Source organism: Oncorhynchus masou, chromosome 21, assembly GCF_036934945.1.
Source record: "Oncorhynchus masou masou isolate Uvic2021 chromosome 21, UVic_Omas_1.1, whole genome shotgun sequence".
NCBI classification, from domain to species: domain Eukaryota; kingdom Metazoa; phylum Chordata; class Actinopteri; order Salmoniformes; family Salmonidae; genus Oncorhynchus; species Oncorhynchus masou.
The window spans coordinates 23,719,420-23,733,891 of record NC_088232.1 but is presented as its reverse complement, the minus strand read 5'-3'; the positions used below and the strand labels follow the sequence as shown (position 1 = coordinate 23,733,891).

Here is a 14,472-nt window from a genome sequence, read left to right as displayed (position 1 = left end):
CTCCACCATGGCTAAGACCAAAGAGCGCTCCAAGGATGTCAGGGACAAGATTGTAGACCTACACAAGGCTGGAATGGGCTACAAGACCATCGCCAAGCAGCTTGGTGAGAAGGTGACAACAGTTTGTGCGATTATTAGCAAATGGAAGAAACACAAAAGAACTGTCAATCAAAAAAATATAGACTGATCAATTCTTTGTCAGTGGGCAAACGCACAAAATCAGCAGGGGATCAAATACTTTTTTTCCCTCACTGTAAGTATTCAGACCCTTTGCTTTGAGATTTGAAATTGAGCTCAGGTGCATCCTGTTTCCATTAATCATCCTTGAGATGTTTCTACAACTTGATTGGAGTCCACCTGTGTTAAATTCAATAGATTGGACATGATTTTGGAAAGGCACACACCTGTCTATATAAGGTGCCACAGTTAACAGTGCATGTCAGAGCAAAAGCCAAGCCATGAGGTCAAGGGAATTGTCCGTAGAGCTCCAAGATCAGATTGTGTCGAGGCACAGATCTGGAGAAGGGTACCAAAAAATGTCTACTGCATTGAAGCTCCCCAGGAACACAGTGGCCTCCTTCATTCATAAATGGAAGAAGTTTGGAATCACCAAGACTCTTCCTAGAGCTGGCCCCCAGGCAAAACTGAGCAATCGGAGGAGAAGGATCTTGGTCAGGGAGGTGACCAAGAACCCGAGGGTCACTCTGACAGAGCTCTAGAGTTCCTCTGTGGAGATGGGAGAACCTTGCAGAAGGACAACCATCTCTGCAGCACTCCATCACTCAGGCCTTTATGGTAGAGTGGCCAGATGGAAGCCACTCCTCAGTAAAAGGCACATGACAGCCCACTTGGAGTTTGCAAAAAGTCACCTAAAGACTTTCTCTGGTCTGATTGAACTCTTTGGCCTGAATGCCAAGTGTCACGTCTGGCACCATCCCTTCGAGGAAGCATGGTGGTGGCAGCATCTGTGGGAATGTTTTTCAGCGGCAGGGACTGGGAGACTAGTCAGGATTGAGACAAAGATGAACGGAGCAAAGAACAGAGAGATCCTTGATGAAAACCTGCTCCAGAGCACTCAGGACCTCAGACTGGGGCGACGGTTCACCTTCCAACAGTACAACGACCCTAAGCATACAGCCAAGACAACGCAGGAGTGGCTTTGGGACAAGTCTTTGAATGTCCTTGAGTGGCCCAGCCAGAGCCCGTACTTGAACCCGATCTAAAATCTCTTGAAAATACCTATGCAGCCATGCTCCCCATCCAACCTGAAAGAGCTTGAGAGGATCTGTACAGAAAAATGGGAGAAACTCTCCAAATACAGGTGTGCAAAGCTTGTAGCGTCATACCCAATAATACTTGAGGCTGTATAATCGCAGCTAAAGGTGCTTCAGCAAAGTACAGAGTAAAGGGTCTGAATACTTATGTAAATGTGATAACAGTTTTTTTTATTTTTAATACATTTGCAAAACAATTTGAAGCACAGCGAAGAGCTGCTGGCAAACGCACGAAGTGCTGTTTGAATGCATGCTTACTAGCCTGCTGCTGCCTACCACCGCTCAGTCAGACTGCTCTATCAAATCATAGACTGAATTATAACATAACACACAGAAATACGAGCCTTAGGTCATTAATATGGTCAAATCCGGAAACTATCATTTAGAAAACAAAACATTTATCTTTCAGTGAAATACGGGTGGCATCCATAAATCTAAATATTCCTGTTACATTGCACAACCTTCAATGCTATGTCATAATTACGTAAAATTCTGGCAAATTAGTTCGCAACGAGCCAGGCGGCCCAAACTGTTGCATATAACGTTACCCTGACTCTGTGTGCAATGAACGAAAGAGAAGTGACGCTATTTCCCTAGTTCAATATCGCCTGGCAACCTGGATTTCTTTTAACTAAATATGTAGGTTTAAAATAATGTACTTCTGTGTATTGATTTTAAGAAAGGCATTGATGTTTATGGTTAGGTACATTCGTGCAACGATTGTGCTTTTTTCGCAAATGCGCTTTTGTTAAATCATCCCCCATTTGGCGAAGTTACATGTCTTTGTTAGGAAGAAATAGTCTTCACACAGTTCACAACGAGCCAGGCGGCCCAAACTGCGGCATATACCCTGACTCGAGAAGAATGCAAAAGTGACACAATTTTCCTAGTTAAAAGAAATTAATGTTAGCAGGCAATATTAACTAAATATGCAGGTTTAAAAATATATACTTGTGTATTGATTTTAAGAAAGGTGTTGATGTTTATGGTTAGGTACACATTGGTGCAACGATGGTGCTTTTTTTTTGCGAATGCACTTATTAAATCATCCGTTGAGGAAGCTATGATTCAATGATAAATTAACAGGCACCACATCAATTACATGCAATGCAGGACAAGCTAGATAAATTAGAAATATCATCAACCATGTGTAGTTAACTAGTGATTATGTTAAGATTGGTTGTTTTGTTTATAAGATACGTTTAATGCTAGCTAGCACCTTACCTTGGCTCCTTGCTGCTCTATCATAACAGCTGGTCAGCCTGCCACGCAGTCTCCTCGTGGAGTGCAATGTAATCGGCCACGATCGGTGTCCAAAAATGTCGATTACTAATTGTTATGAAAACTTGAAATCGTCCCGAATTAATCAGCCATTCCGATTAATCTACCGATTAGTATTCTGACCTTGACTTAATCTGTTGGCCAGCAAGTAGGAGGGTTTTCATTCATTGAATTATATTTATTCAGCAAGGGAACCACAAACCTGTTATGCTCCTTCATAAGGTACGTCTGATGACCAACTACTGAGAAGTGCATAGGAAAGGTGTGTATAAGAAAGGCGTAATGTCCTAAACTGGAATCGGGCCCATTGTTAAATTATAGGTCAGAATAGGCATAGAGAGAAAAGCGCACAAAACAGAAATAACATTTCATTTCGGCGTGCTTACGTCTTCGTCGTGCTTACGTCTTCGTCGGGTCAGAATCGGGGCCTAAATTTGTTTACAAACTCAAAGGTGTCTGACATAATTCAATTTAATTTAGAAAGGAGTGAGTCATGCCTCTCAACATGACTCACTTCCACAATCTGAAACAATTGGTCGACTGGTGGGAACGTCAAGAGGGATCGTCCGTATACTGTATTTTACTTAACAGATAAATCTTTCTGGCTCTGGGAGGGTCAGGACCATAAAGATACCTTTTTTGTTTAGAGGATATGTACTTTTCTTCATATAATTTCTCGGTATCCTTCTCTGGGTTTTCAGCTGTAAGGAATGTGGCAAAGGCATATAGGGGCCGATTCCGACTTAGAAATGAACGCCTTTCCTACACACGCTTCCCTACGCATTTCTCAGTATTTGGTATTCAGACTAACCTTAATCAGTCGTTAGCTCTGCTGCTGAAAACCCTCCCACTTGCTGGCCGACAGATTTTCTCATGGAGTTTTCATCATTCAATATGGTTTTCAGTAGAGACATCTTCAGCCATACCTTTAAATACGGTGTACCTTTTAGTGTGAATTTTGGCGACAGACTCGAGAGAACGGGTTCAGAATGTTAGGGGACAATGAAAGAAAAATAAATACATGCATATTCATCGCTGTTACAGCACCAAAAATATTCAGATTTTGTCGATTATTTAGGTTTAGGAAAGTATTTATGAATCACAAAAACTCGTTTGGAAAGCCTTTACACACGAAAGAAAGAAAACGTTGGATTCATTCTGAAATTTGCCACATTCAGCTCTTCAACCCATGGTAATGTTGTAATATTAGTGTACATAGAATTGTAATAGGGAGGATAGTCTATTCGTCTATTCCCGGCACTAACCATGGAACTGTATTTCTATTTATTATGTATCTCCATTAGTTCCTGCCAAGGCAGCAGCTACTCTTCCTGGGGTCCAGCAAAACAAAGGCAGTTTATACTATTTTAAAAACAGATTTCCCAACACACTGTGTGCCCTCAGGCCCCCACTCCACCACTACCACATATCTGCAGTACTAAATCCATGTGTACGTGTGTGTATAGTGCGTGTGTTATCGTGTGTGTGTCTGTGCCCATGTTTGTTTTGCCTCACAGTCCCCGCTGTTCCATAAGGTGTATTTGTATCTGGGTTTTTTTGTCTAATTTTACTGTTGGCATGAGTTACTTGATGTGGAATAGAGTTCCTTGTAGTCATGGCTCTATGTAGTGCTGTGCACCTCCCATAGTCTGTTCTGGACTTAGGTACTGTGAAGAGACCTCGTGTGGCATGTGGGGTATGCATGGCTGTCCGAGCTGTGCGCCAGTAGATCAAACAGACCGCTCGGTGCATTCAACATGTTAATACCTCTCATAAATACAAGTAGTGATTAAGTTAATCTCTCCTCCATTTTGAGCCAGGAGAGATTGCCATGCATATTATTAATATTAGCTCTCTGTGTACATCCTATTTTTGCCATTTTTGTGGCACCGGACCACACGACTGAACATTAGTCCAGGTTCGACAAAACTAGGGCCTGTAGGACCTGCCTTGTTGATAGTGCTGTGAAGAAGGTAGAAACTAGGGCCTGTCGGACCTGCCTTGTTGACAGTGCTGTGAAGAAGGTAGAAACTAGGGCCTGTAGGATCTGCCTTGTTGACAGTGCTGTTAAGAAGGTAGAGCAGCGCTTTACTATGGACAGACTTTTCCCCATCATAGCTACTCTTGTATCAATATATTTTGACTATGACAGTTTACAATCCAGGGTTACTCCAAGCAGTTTAGTCACCTCAACTTTCTCAATTTCCAGATGATTTATTACAAGATTTTGTTTAGGTTTAGGGTTTAGTGAATGATGTGTCCCAAATACAATGCTTTTAGTTTTAGAAATATTTAGGACTAACTTATTCCTTGCCACCCACTCTGAAACTAACTGCAGCTCAACTGTGTGATGACACGGCTAAGTATTACACCATGTGTGAGGTTCAAACTGTTACAGCTTGGTCTGTGCTCCGCTCTGCTCTATAACCATTTAATTAGCCAACATGCATTTTTTTATATTATCAACTGTTACTAATGATCCTCAGCAACAACCACACAGCCGTGACAGCGTTTACAGGGGAAGCAAATGAAGGTAAACTAAACAATGTAATTAAATGGAATTGTAATATAGGCTATACCAACCGAAGGAGACTGACAGTAAATCGGCAATTGAATATGTGTGGTTATTAGGATTACTGAGGGTTGATACTGATAGTGTCTAATATTTAACGTGATAGAAATAGGAGACAGAGAAAGTCGGGGTAGCCTATAATTGAGACATTCGAGAGTGCCCATCCCTGCAAATGAAAAGGCTGTGCAATTTAAATTCTGCATAATGGCACAGCATTTTATATACTTTACTGTGGGAAAGTTGATATGTTGATATGTTTCAGTTTGCTGCCATATGACTGGTTTCACATTTGTCTGTAGTGATTATGAGGTAAAATATAGCTTTAAAGGTCCTGCTCTTTCTCAAGACTCCTCCTCTTTCTCAGTTTCCAAACAGCAATGGACTGGTTTCACATTCGTTTCCAGGGATCATAAGGAAAAACCATCTAAAACTATTTCTATTTGTATTTACAATTTCCTTTCCCAAACGGATTACTCATTTACCGAGCTCCTATCAATTTATAGATTCCAAATTGTGTTATTTCTATCGGAAATAGATGTTTTTCCACTTGAAACCGACAGGTGCTATGTGTATTTACAATCCCGATCTCATTTATCTAGGTTTTATCAATAGCTATCAATTTATTTTCAACCTCTCCCTGTCTGAGTCTGTAATACCAACATGTTTGAAGCAGTCCACCATAGTCCCTGTGCCCAAGAACATTAAGGTATCCTGCCTAAATTAATACCGACCCATAGCACTCACGTCTGTAGACATGAAATGCTTTAAAAGGCTGGTCATGGCTCACATCAACACCATTATCCCATTAACCCACTCCAATTTGCATACCGCCCCAACAAATCCACAGATGATGCCATCTCCATTGCACTCCACACTGCCCTTTCACACTTGGACAAAAGGAACACCTATGTGAGAATGCTATTCATTGAATACAGCTCAGCGTTCAACACCATAGTGCACTCAAAGCTCATCACTAAGCTAAGGACCCTGGGACTAAACACCTCCCTCTACAACTGGATCCTGGACTTCCTGACGGGCCGCCCCCAGGTGGTAAGGGTAGGTAACAACACATCCGAACACGGGGGCCTCTCAGGGGTGCGTGCTCAGTCCCCTCTTGTACTCTCTGTTCACTCATGACTGCATGGCCAGGCACGACTCCAACACCATCATTAAATTTGCTGATGGCACAAGTGGTAGGCCTGATCACCTACAACGATGAGACAGCCTATAGGTAGGAGGTCAGAGACCTGACTGTGTGGTGCAAGGACAACAACCTCTCCCTCAACGTGATCAAGACAAAGGAGATGATTGTGGACTAAAGGAAAAAGAGGACTGAGCACGCCCTCATTCTCATTGATGAGGCTGCAGTGGAGAAGGTTGAGAGCTTCAAGTTCCTTGGTGTCCACATCACCAACAAACTAACATGGTCCAAGCACACCAAGACAGTTGTGAAGAGGGCACGACAAAACCTATTCCCACTCAGGAGACTGAAAAGATTTGGCATGGGTCCTCAGATCAGCTGCATCACTGCCTGGTATGGCAACGAACGGCAGTACATCACTGGAGCCAAGCTTCCTGCCATCCAGGACCTCTATACCGGTGTCAGAGGAAGGCCCTAAAAATTGTCAAAGTCTCCAGCCACCTTAGTCAGACTGTTCTCTCTGCTACCACACGGTAAGTGGTACCGGAGTGCCACCACGTCTAGGTCCAAGAGGCTTCTAAACAGCCTCTACCCCCAAGCCATAAGACTCCTGAACATCTAGTCAAATGGCTACCCAGGCTATTCACATTGCCCCACCCCCATCATCTCTTTAATTACTTGTTACTTTTGCTGATTCTTATCTGTAGTTTTTGAAACTGCACTGTCAGTTAGGGGCTCGTAAGTAAGCATTTCACCTGTTGTATTCAGGGCATGTGACTAATCAAATTTGACTTGAAAGCACCTTTTTTTCTAGGAGTGTAACCTTAAGATACAAATATAGAACAAATAGTGACAATATTCAGGTGAAAAAATATTTTATTTTGTTTGAAACAAACATTATACAAAACCACTCTTATTCACCATACTGTAGGCTATATCCACCAGCATACAAGCCGATTTTCCGCACTAAAAATCATTTACAGCCAACAATACAAGTGCTGTATATCTGTGAAGCTTTGAAAGTTGCATCAATCGTTGATTTCTTCTCACAAGGTGTATACAGAAGCTTCTCAAACAACCTGCAGTTATTGTCGAAGACATCTGTTCAGAGCGATCAATAATGACAGAAGTGCTGGGAGTCACTCATAACTACTCAACTAGTTATAACGATAGTTGACATGTAATAAATTCGTAAGGACTTGGATGATCTAGAACTCTGTCAAAAGGGCCTGTGGTCAAAAGTAGTGTACCACATAGGAAGTAGGTCACCGTTTGAGATGCACCCTTGAGTACTCCAGATGTTATTACCAACTTAAAACAAGATATACGATGTGACAATGTCTGCGCCACAACAGGTGTCCATTTTGGTTTTGTGCTTTTCAACATGACATTGTCAGCTCAATTAATCTTGCACACATTTTAATTACAGCTTAGCCAAATTGTACAATAAAAACTTGAGTAATACATTTGATTTTATTTGCAACAAGAACCATAACTAATCTAGGGGGAAAATTCATTAGAACCGTGCCTGTAAAAGAAGTGGCCTATTTTAGAATGTTGGGCGCTGTCTAAAGCCTCTACAGTAGGTAAAAAACATTTTGAAAATACAACAAGAAAACGTTAAAAAGTCCCACCCCTAAACATGTGATATTATTGAAAAGCCCAGAATGTCCTCTCAAAGTTACAACAGGACTTAAGACAGTGGCATGTACGGCCTCAGAGATACGGATCAATAATCACTGTCCATTAGAGTGGACAAAAATGAATTGCTGGGTCTCAGGAGGATGAAGACATTTCAAGAAGTAGTACAGTGTTATTTGGGTTGATCCAGGAAAAAAAACAAACAGTAATGAGTACCCTGGTTATTGAAAGAGCAGCAAATAATTTAATAGAAAAATAATGTACAAAGCCATCAAAGCACACATCTTTGTAGCTTTTAGAAGAGATACCAAAATCCAAACAGTGATTAGATCAAAGTGTGAAAACTCTCAGTCAGCACGAAGGATTTGGGATTCATTGTTCTATTGTGTCACACAAGATAGAGTCTAAAGGTCACAGTTCACAGGGTTCTTCTGTCCTGGTCCTGAGTGGAGGCTGAAACAGACAGATGAATGCCATTAATGATTAGGATACAGGTTGTAACCGAATGTCAGTACTATATAACTGCAATTTATTACTGCGCAGGAATAAGAGCAACTTAATATAAAGCGTTAGCGGAGCTTTTTGTTTACACACAGATGTAACATAGTTAATTGATCCAGTTGTGAAATGTACCTGTTGAGTCTCTGAACCGTCTCTTCGCCTCTGCTCTTTCTTCTGAATCAAAATACCACACTGTTACAGCATATCTGGAACAAAGCAAAATTCTAAATGATTAATACATAATTACACTGCATCTTTATCACATTATTATTATACAGATTTTCATAACAGTGTGATGCATCATACAGACCTTGTTGCATATGACGGCAGCACCTCGTGTGGATTCCTTCTATCTGACCAGAAGAACAACAGTCTGTCAAACAGGGGCTCAACATCTGCAACGTAGGATTTGCCCTCAGGAAAGATTCTAAGAATTCCTCCATGCTCCTGCAACATAACAAATACATATTGTTGACTTCAGCTTCACAGAATAAGAAGTTAAGCTAGAAGAGGCTTGGTATGCATTTTACAAAGATCAGAAGCCAAAGGGGGTTTTCCAACAAGCGGTGGGCGTACTAGTTTTATGGCAATATCTCACATTTTCATAGTCTAAAAATAAACCACGCTTAAATATAATGACAATCGTTCATGATGTTATAGCGGGAACTAAACAATCGAAAAATACAAAAAAGTGACTTTCTTGGAAATGTAACTGTAATTTAAAAGGATTGGCGTTGATTGCACCTAAATAATGTTATAATAGGTGACAATAAATATATGTAATAAGAATGTATACATGTAATAATGTTTTAATATATATTCAATAAATATGTAAAAAATAAAATAATAATAATAATAATAATAATACTTGTGTAGTTAATTTAATGATTATGGAATGCATGTGTAATGAATCTACCACTCCACCTCTGCGTTCCAGTTCTTGTTCAGGTAGTAGATACAGGTGACACAGCGACCATCAGCGTTGGGATTGTCCACATGTTTAACATATCCCGTCCCATTTCCTGGATAGCACGCCACCATCGCCTGAAATAGACAAACACAAAACATCAATTCGGAGTCCATTCCACATTATATTTAGTATACTCGCTAATAATCATTAGATAATATGTAACAAACAGACTGTAGTGTACCGTGAAGCCTTCGTGTGGGAAAGTATTTGTGTATTTTTCAGTGGCCTTGGAATATTCTAAGAATACTGGAAATAGCTTCTGCATTTCAGAGACAAAAATAGAACAAGACCAGATTTATGGGTAAATACCTTGGTTGCAAAAATTTCCTGTAAGCATTGCGTGGAGAGGGTGCGTTGTGGTTTCAGAAAGACTGGCCTACGTGCATTCAGTTAGCAGTCCAAGGAAACACAATTAACCAAACTTCATTTATCTTGTGATAAGAAAGACAAGAAAAGCCATCAAAGCCATGCTAATGAAAACGCTTGTGGTCAGATAATGGGATTCCACAATATGTGGCAGGTAGCTTAGCGGTTAGAGCATTGGGCCAGTAACCGAAAGGTTGCTAGTTTGAATCCCCGAGGCAAAAAATAAATAAATCTGTCACTCTCCTTGAGGATGGAACTTAACCCTAACATTTCCATTTCACCAAACACTTGTACAGAATGTGTGCAACAGGACAAATATAAGCAACTCCTATTTGACCTTGTGGTTGTACAGCCCTATTCTTTCAGCCTAACAAAACAGCTGGTCCTGTTCGTGCCTATAGAGGTTTGACCTTCGACCCTCATATTACAGAAAAAGGTCACTGGACTCAGACTGCCAACACATTGAATTCAGCCACTGCGTTGCCTAATAAGTGACTTCCCTGAAGGTAGTGTGACAAGCACAGTGGTGGCTAAAAAAACTATGCATTTCCTTTCCAGTTGCTAGGATACAATGCAAAGGGACAAATCTGTGGTCTTATGTCAGGGAAAATTACATTTAAAATTTAACAGCAACCTTTAGACATGCATCATATAAATCAAACTTCTCTCTCCTTTGATTACTGATCGATTGATGCATGCATACACCTACATAATAAATCTGCAATAAAATCACTCTTCAGAAGCAACATCACAAGGGCCTTATCTGGTCAAGTGATCCTTTAGTTCATTTGCACAGCATCATATCTCAGCACGTGCTGAGGAAAGGAGTATTATGACACACCCAGTGTTTACGGTCTACAGTCGGGGAACGTATGCATGTACGCACAGTGCTGTCAAAGAACAGAGAAAACACGTGAAACAAGAGAGAAAGGAAGACAGCGAGGAAGGGGAAGTCCACACACAGAGCAAAGCTGGCAGGCTGCCAGGATGTTGAAGGTTTAATGACAGAGCTACGTGTGGAGCGTGAGCCAGCAGACTCCACATGTACTACTGCTAGGTCTACCTACCGCTCCACCCCGCTCTTCCCCTCCCCCCTCTCTCTCACTCACTCTATACATCCATTGACTTAGATCTGTAAATCCTTTTAGAGATTTTTTTTTAGTTCTTCTTAATTTCAAATCAAGGTAAACAACAACCAGCTTTTGTTGTTAGTTTTTATAATCAGTCCATATGATCAATGAGTTGTCTGCATAAGGTTGGGAGCAGGATCCAGGCATGTGCGAAAGAGAGAAGGGCGTGGTGGGATGTAAAGTGTGTGTGTGTGTGTCCCAGCATCTATGCTGCAATAGTCTATGTGCTGGGGGGCTAGGGTCAGTCTGTCCGATCTGGTGTAATTATATTGTATTATATGTGGGATCATGTGTGAACTTAGAAATGAGAGGTAACATACCTCTCTCTGTGTCTGTCTGATTGGCTAGGTCCGCTACGCTATGAAGCCACACACTACCGGCCGCAATTGATATGGTGAAAACAATGTGCGGGGAATCAGAGGCACAGACACTCACATTAATATCTTTATCAGATAACACGGTTAAACAAATAATGCATGATATTGCTAGCAATCAAGAGGAAACGGACTGAACACCTCAAACTCCCCAGCTTATGCTCTCTAAATGGACGTTAGCTGTGAGGACCGAGATTGCCATGCATTGACTTTTGTTCGCTATACATGTCAGGGGATGCTATTCACAAGGACATATTGTTATTTCTCACAATTCCCAAGATTGAAACGGCCTATGGGATGTTCAGTGTGTTGCGTGGCTATATTGTCGAAAAACTGATTCCATATGGGATCGAACGGTGGGCTTTTGTACAGATGGGCTCCGTCATGGGGACGGTGTGTAGGCCAAAGGGACTAAAAGAGAATACTCTGCAGTCTCCCTCTGAGCATTAATGCCTGCGTTCAAAACAGCTGGAAACTCTGACATGGGAACTCTGAAATCTCAGACTTCTGACTTCAGTGCATTCAATACAACTGGGAGCTCAGAAAGAAACGAGCTCAGACTGGGAAAGATTGGTATGAACCGTCATCTAACTCAGAATTCCAACTTGGGAACTCAGGCCTCTTTCTGGAGCTCTGATTTTCCGACCTAAAGATCACTGACGGAAAAATAAGATATCACGACATCTTATTCTTCCAAGTTCCCAGTTGTCTTGAAAGCACCATAAAACTTATGGCAGGCTACCCTTCGCCAGCTCATATCTGTGTGAACCTGGATTCAGTACGCTCGTCTGCATTAAAACCAAATATCAATCCAGGTTGGATGTGACAGCTGAGATGAGGTACGCACTGTGGGCCACACCCCCTGACTGAGAAGCTTTGACGTGACATGCATCAAGCACACCCATCTCATTAGTGGTGGTGAGAAGATCCATTATGTCAGACTCATTTGCAATTGACTGCCCCCACATTAAAAGTATGTGATTGTGAGTTGAGAAGACAATCAGAAATACTGTTGGAATGTTTTTCAATTCACTGCCATAGCCCCAAATAAAAAAAACTAATTTTCACATGGGTGGGGTTGCGAGAATTTTCAAATATCAAAATGGGGTCTTGGCCCAAAAAAAATTGCGGACTCTGTCTTGGAGACACACAATTATTATAAATGCATGAGGATAAAAAGGGGAGTAATAAATACACAAAATGGTGGTTATCCAAAGTTCACTGACATTTAAATCAAAGACAGTACAGTATGAAGAGGGGCTAAAACTGCTTCTCCGATAGAAATCCCCGATCACACTTGTAGGGGATGTCAGCTAAGCTCATGCATAGTAGAAACACATCGGGTCTAATGGTCGTCTCATGCCGAACTGCGCAGGCCGTAAAAATCAAAAGGGCCTCCATCAATATAGTTATTTTTGTACGAAAATTTTTAAAAAGTGTCAATTTGTCACTTTCACAAGTTTGGAGTAATAAGATGTTCAACCACTTATGACATTGGCTCAAATCTAGGTTTTGCCTTTAGATTTAAAGAATTAATAACTAAGGAAGAATGTCTCAATTCTCTCATTTACTTCTCAAACCCAGGCCTGGCCTGTTTTACAAAAGTTCCTGGAAGTCTTGCGATGTTGTGCCTCTGAGTTTAGAAACTCTGATAACGTTCTAGCCAGCCAACTTCAGCTAACTCAGACACATCAAACATTAATTTTCGTCAAAAACACACACACACACACACACACACACACATATATCTATATACACATATACATACATATACATATACATACATATATAAAATATTTAATTAATTGTTATTTTAGAATGTAGGTAACAGTTTTATAAAAGCAGCAAGACATAAGGTAGTGCTGTATCATGAATACAGTCACAGGTAAATGGGTTGACTGGCCCATCGCCTCGGGCCACACAACGCCATTTACCTGCGACTGTATTCGTGATACAGCACTACCTTGTGCCTTGATGCTTAATTATACCATGCCATTGTTGAATACCCGTTTCTGATTGGCTTGAAGGGCATTCTAGAGCGTGCATTATTTCCCTATAATGCATAGTAATATTTAATGGTTATGAAGTTCATTCTTACATGTTCTTTGTTTGAGCTGATTTTGAACGTAAAAGTCCAATTGAAAACATTATTGGGGTTGTTGAATTCGACTTTCATAATAACAAGTTATGGGGATGGTTTCTTAGCTAGCAAGTCTGGTCAATGGTTATGTCTAAAGCAACTAACGTTACTGTAGCTATCTAGTAAACTTGCCAACTAGCTACTTCAGTTGGTGTTAAACACATTTCTAGCAGCAAATGTGTTTAATCATAGCTGTGTTAAAAGCGGGATAGTCTCGGTGCTCCATGCGTTCTCTGTTAAACAAAGCAATTCGGACGAAGGTTAGTGCCACTCCGCTACACGTCGTGGGACACACCTTCCACAGTGTGCATTATTTTCCATTTAATGCATAGCCCCTCGATGATTATCCCTTAAATATCGTTCAACATTCATAGCTCTAGATAGAATATTAACATAATCAAATAGAATATAAGTACAAAGTGATCACACCTTCAAACCAAGGAAATACACGCAATTTATGCACAATTGTCGCACAACTGACCTTTGATCTTTCTCGAATAATACTTTTCCCAAGTCGGCCGATGCAATGAGAAACCAACTTATCGATTAAAGTAAGGAGGATGTTAATAGCCTCGCACCCCCTTTCAACTCCACTGACCCAGGCTATCTTGTCACCCCGAATGTTCCTTTTGGAAATCCCACAACTCCGGTCAGGACCAGCTAGCTGTCCGTCCTGCAGAACTCCAGAGCTGTGCAGCTCTTTCACTTGGTCCAAAACAAAGTGTCCAACCAATTCTCCTAGGAAGTTATCCACGTAAAAGAATCCTTGGTCAAGTAGAGACGGGACAATCAGGTCCAGGGCTAACCGCTCCAAGTCTGTGTCCAACGCATGTTGCAGAAGAGGCATTTTCGCGATTTATGAAGAATTGAACTAAGCTTCTAAAGTTATGTTACTGAAACTGCCACGATAGTGCCAGTGCGTTAGGCTCACTGATACATATGTTTCAATAATTCAGCCCTTCTCGCTCTGCAGAAACGAGTACAATATATTCTTAAGAGACGCAATTTCACAAGAGTTCTGTTCTGCAGCAAAGTGTAAAGAAGCAGCGAATGAGAGGCACCTGCATACAAATTCGGAACGT

The 14,472-nt window shown here is 41.1% G+C and overlaps 1 protein-coding gene across 1 annotated transcript; it reads right to left on the bottom strand.

Annotated features, from left to right (window-relative positions):
- Positions 1-7,126: 7,126 nt before the first annotated feature.
- On the bottom strand, positions 7,127-14,472 carry LOC135507984 (prolyl hydroxylase EGLN3-like). The gene is made up of 5 exons (XM_064927838.1): positions 13,872-14,472; positions 9,335-9,454; positions 8,721-8,857; positions 8,543-8,616; positions 7,127-8,362 (listed from the first exon to the last, which is right to left on the bottom strand). Exons 1-5 carry the CDS (start codon positions 14,235-14,237, stop codon positions 8,328-8,330), a joined length of 732 nt encoding a protein of 243 aa, XP_064783910.1. The 5' UTR covers positions 14,238-14,472; the 3' UTR covers positions 7,127-8,327.